Genomic DNA, 4,275 nt, shown 5'->3' on the forward strand with positions numbered 1-4,275 from the left:
AAATTAATTCCCAATAAAAAAAAATGAAAAAAATGTACATTTCATTTATTTCTTACTTTTATATAACACTGTACTGCAATTCCATTTTAAGAGTAAAAATTAGATTAATAAACCAGTTTCTCCGACAGTGGAGTTCACATAACCACACTTAAATAATGAACTAAGGAAATGTCCATTTTGATTTACCACAGAATTATGAGACACAGTAGCTTATTGTGCATATCTTCATAAAATAGTGTTTTGAATGAACTTCATTAAGGCACTGCACATTTCTAATAGCTAGTGTGCACATGTACATCACATGTCTACAAGTAAAAAAAATGGCTTTGGGAGATTTTAAAAATATACTGCATCTCTCATAGAAACAGTCTATCAAACACGAAAATAGCCTACAGCCTACAGAGGGAGTCATGTTCATGGTCTGTAGGCTACGTTTCCTTGGTGCTCTTACCCAGCCAGAACAAGGGAATACAAGTTTTCCATGAGATCTTTGTGTTCATTTGCATATAATATTCAAGCCCGCACATTATTTATTAAATCTATACATATACACGCACACATCACAACAGATATTTATATATTTATTGTCAGTGGCGGCGTTTTGTTGTCGTTTTTGAGGCAGTAAACGGCTCGATTATACCAGCACTTTTTGCCCTATTGACACATTTGTCACAGCTAATTTTCAAAACTGGCATCTGTTCCAGCCCAGCGCAGCGCCGCGTTGATCTGCTTGAACACAGCATTCAAGCGCATTACTATGCTAAGTGATCGTTTCACAACACGAGGAAGCGGCAGATGTTTACATGCCTCTCCCTAGTGGCCAGCGCTTCAGTAGTATTGTACGCGAGAGCAGCCTATCCTTCTTGCACGCCCACTGTCTGTTACACAAACTTGTATCATGATTTCAAGATCACCCCGGTCATAGGAGGCCATCGAGACGTCGCTCTTCTTCAAATAGCATCGAACAGCGCTTCGACCTGTCAATTCAGGTAAAGTCGGCAGCGTTGTTATTTAGTAGCCTACAAGAGGCAATTTGCTTGGCTATGTCTCTTATTAGTCCGTCGTATGAATTTAGGAACTAAATTCCACAATCAGTATCGCGCGTTAAATAATGTTCTGCTGATCGCGTGAATAAGATTCTGCAAACCCGTCATGCTGTTTAACATTCTTTGCACGAAAAAAAGTCTATATTGGATCTATACGGCGTTCTTCACATCGTCATCTTCGTCTTTAAAAACTATTTTACGAGTCGTACAGTGCGTGAAGTCGATCCCAGATAGAGAAGGAAAACTGAACTGGCTATGAACCAAAAGTATTTAGAAAACAGTTTATTTTTTAGTATGTTAGTTTTGTTCTGTTCAGTAGTTTACCCAACAGCTATAGCATAATATTGTCATATTTTAATATTTTACTTATTTACTTGTTTTTGTGCTGATATTTTTATATTCATATGTGAGCTTTTTGTAGGATTGCATTAATTGCGAGAGAAGGCTTAATTATGTTCTAATTCTTGAATTCTAATGTCCTAATTATTTTACTGCAATTGAGCCCTAAAGGTCTCACATTCTGTGGAGATAAACTTTCAGACTTGGAATAAGTTATACAGACAAGGAGGGTGCAGAGCAATTACACAAAAACAAATGTGTTACGTAATGTACAGTCAAATGCTAAGAAACCTTATTTTGCCAGTTTGCATTGAAAGGATGTGGATTCCTATGCTGAGTTTGACTGCTCTGCCACACGTTGGTGGAATATTTGGAGGTTTAATTACACGGAAGGAGGTGAAGACCTGGTACACCACGCTCAATAAACCCTCATGGAGGCCACCTAATGCTGCCTTCCCAGTGGCGTGGACCACTCTCTACACTGGCATGGGGTTTGTTCAAACATTGGCCACTTATTATATCTAGCAGTTATGCATTTAGTAACTTTGAATGAAGGTGTAGTCAAAAGTTAATGAGTAACTAAAGGTAATTCCGGATGGTGTAAATGATTTTCTATTTTTTTTTAAAGCTACGGTTCATACCTTGTGTGGAAAGAGCTTGGAGGCTTCACCCAGGATGCATTGTTACCACTGGGGCTTTATGGGATGCAGTTAGCGCTTAATTGGGCCTGGACCCCCATCTTCTTTGGCACTCACAACATTAAACTGGTTAGATATTATTCTGAGTTTCAAAAATCCTACTGTTGTTTCAGTTAAAATACAGAGAAACTGCTTAAAAAGTAAACCAGGAACCAGTTTGTCTGCATATAGTTGTTGTGAGATAGTATCAGAGATTTTTGTGAAGACTTAAAAACTCATTTATTCACTCTGTCATTCCAAGCCTATATGCATTTCTTTCTTCTGCTGAACACAAAAGAAGGTATTTTGAAGAATGTTAGTAAACAAATGGTTCCCATTGACTTCTATTGTATTTTTTGTCAATGCAACGGAAGTCAGTGTTTATATAATGTCTTGTATGATTAACTATAGTGATGTTCTATTCTTCTTTCATATCTAGGCAATGATAGAGATAGTGATGCTGACTGGCACAGTGGCAGCCACAATGGTGTCTTGGTATCCCATCAGCCGCACTGCAACTCTTCTCATGGTACCATACTTGGCCTGGCTCTGCCTCGCTACCAGCCTCAACTACTGCATTTGGAGGGATAATCCAGACCCCAAAAAAGATGACTAAAGAGGCCAATAAAAATTAACACTATTCTAAGTAACACTGACTAGAATAAACATGCAATCATGCTTTTTTTATTTTGCTTGTTGGCCATTTTGAAGTTACCTTTTAATAATGAAGAATTTAGTTTATTTTTTATCTTCACTTAAAATGTTGTAATATCAGAAAATTCACAATGTATTTTAATTATAAGAGAAGGAAAGGCAATAAAATGAGAATGTTCTATTGCTTCCATGAATTATATAAACTCGTTCCATCAATTCACTTGAGTTCAGCATTTTACACAGATCACTTTATAGGCTCTTCAAACTCAAAATATCTCTGATAACAGGAAAATGTTTTGCTTGGTTCTTGCCAATTTTTTATGAATAAAAATTTTTCATGACTCTTGGTTTCTTGGAAGGAAATTTAGTTAAAACATTACACTTTTTTTCAAACACCAAGCTCTCGTCATAAACCTTTGTGGCTGTGAAAGGGTGGTGGTTTGGCAAAGTTTTTATCATCTAGCTATCTTCTGTGAACATATGTTGTCATGGCACAGACCATATTATCAATATCTGCCAGAAAATTCCCCAGTGTGCATCAGCTTTATGTTATTTCACTTTTCTGTGCAACTTTCGATTAATGAACTGCACTTCAGCTGTTATTCCATCATAAACCTAAATTATTTTTAAAAATTCACAAACATTATCATAAATCATATTAAAAAAAAAGATTAATCACCACACTAACTTTCTTATATGGTGCATGCATTCAGCCAATAAAATGTTCACCTCAATATATTAGGAATAAACACCTGTGTATAACCCTCAATGAAAGCCTTTTTTTTAAAATAACCACTTTGAAATAACCAATTCTTCAAAACACACCCATCTATATATATATATAGTCTAATAAAATGAAGGGCGTAAAAACAGTATACATATGAGCAAAAATCATAAAGAGTGTACATAATTCTGCATGGCTTTTATCCAGTGAAATCAAAACAAGAGAGATACTGGACTGTTACAGTACATGGGAAATACAAAAAGTATTTATTTGCATTATGAGTTCAAGAGAAAGAATATGCAATAAAACTGAAGAGTAATATTCTATAACTGAATATTGTTATTCCAGATGAATCACATTTCTCCCACTTTTAACGGTCTTCCAAATACAGGGTATATACAGGAATCATGGAGTTAAATTTAATACCTTTTAAGATCTTTTTTAAGACTCTTTCCATACATTTTAAGACCTCATCGCCAGTCCAAGTTTTAACCGGTTACATCGGCAACACTTTAACCTACATTTATTATATATTGATTGTAAGATAGCACAACTAAACAGACTTACTTTGTGATAACTCCTTATCAATACAACATAATTCAGAAGTGAGGAACGAAGCACAAGAGAATTAATTGAGTGACTAACCAATGCAACCCAAGAAACAAGAATTAGACCAATAAACAAAACAACTGACAAAACTTATTGAGGAGGGAAAATACAGCTCTCCGAGCTAACGGGGCAATGAGTTCACACAGTATATTCAAAAGACGTATTTGTAACATCAACTCTTATAACTGTCTGCAAACCATAGCTCTTTCGTGGAACACTTCTCATG

The 4,275-nt window shown here is 35.7% G+C and overlaps 1 protein-coding gene across 2 annotated transcripts; it reads left to right on the top strand.

Moving 5' to 3' along the window:
* The first annotated feature begins 678 nt into the window (after positions 1 to 678).
* On the top strand, positions 679 to 3,387 carry LOC107568174 (translocator protein-like). 2 transcript variants are annotated; one of them, XM_016254087.1, is made up of 4 exons: positions 679 to 989; positions 1,703 to 1,876; positions 2,014 to 2,152; positions 2,502 to 3,387. In XM_016254087.1, exons 1-4 carry the CDS (start codon positions 796 to 798, stop codon positions 2,676 to 2,678), a joined length of 684 nt encoding a protein of 227 aa, XP_016109573.1. In that variant the 5' UTR covers positions 679 to 795; the 3' UTR covers positions 2,679 to 3,387. The 2 variants fall into 2 exon arrangements, with proteins under 2 accessions (XP_016109573.1, XP_016109574.1); XM_016254088.1 differs by having other exon boundaries at positions 680 to 989; positions 1,690 to 1,876.
* Positions 3,388 to 4,275: the final 888 nt, after the last annotated feature.

The sequence above is a fragment of the Sinocyclocheilus grahami genome, unplaced genomic scaffold, assembly GCF_001515645.1.
Source record: "Sinocyclocheilus grahami isolate Dianchi unplaced genomic scaffold, SAMN03320097.WGS_v1.1 scaffold1224.1, whole genome shotgun sequence".
Classification (NCBI taxonomy): Eukaryota; Metazoa; Chordata; class Actinopteri; order Cypriniformes; family Cyprinidae; genus Sinocyclocheilus; species Sinocyclocheilus grahami.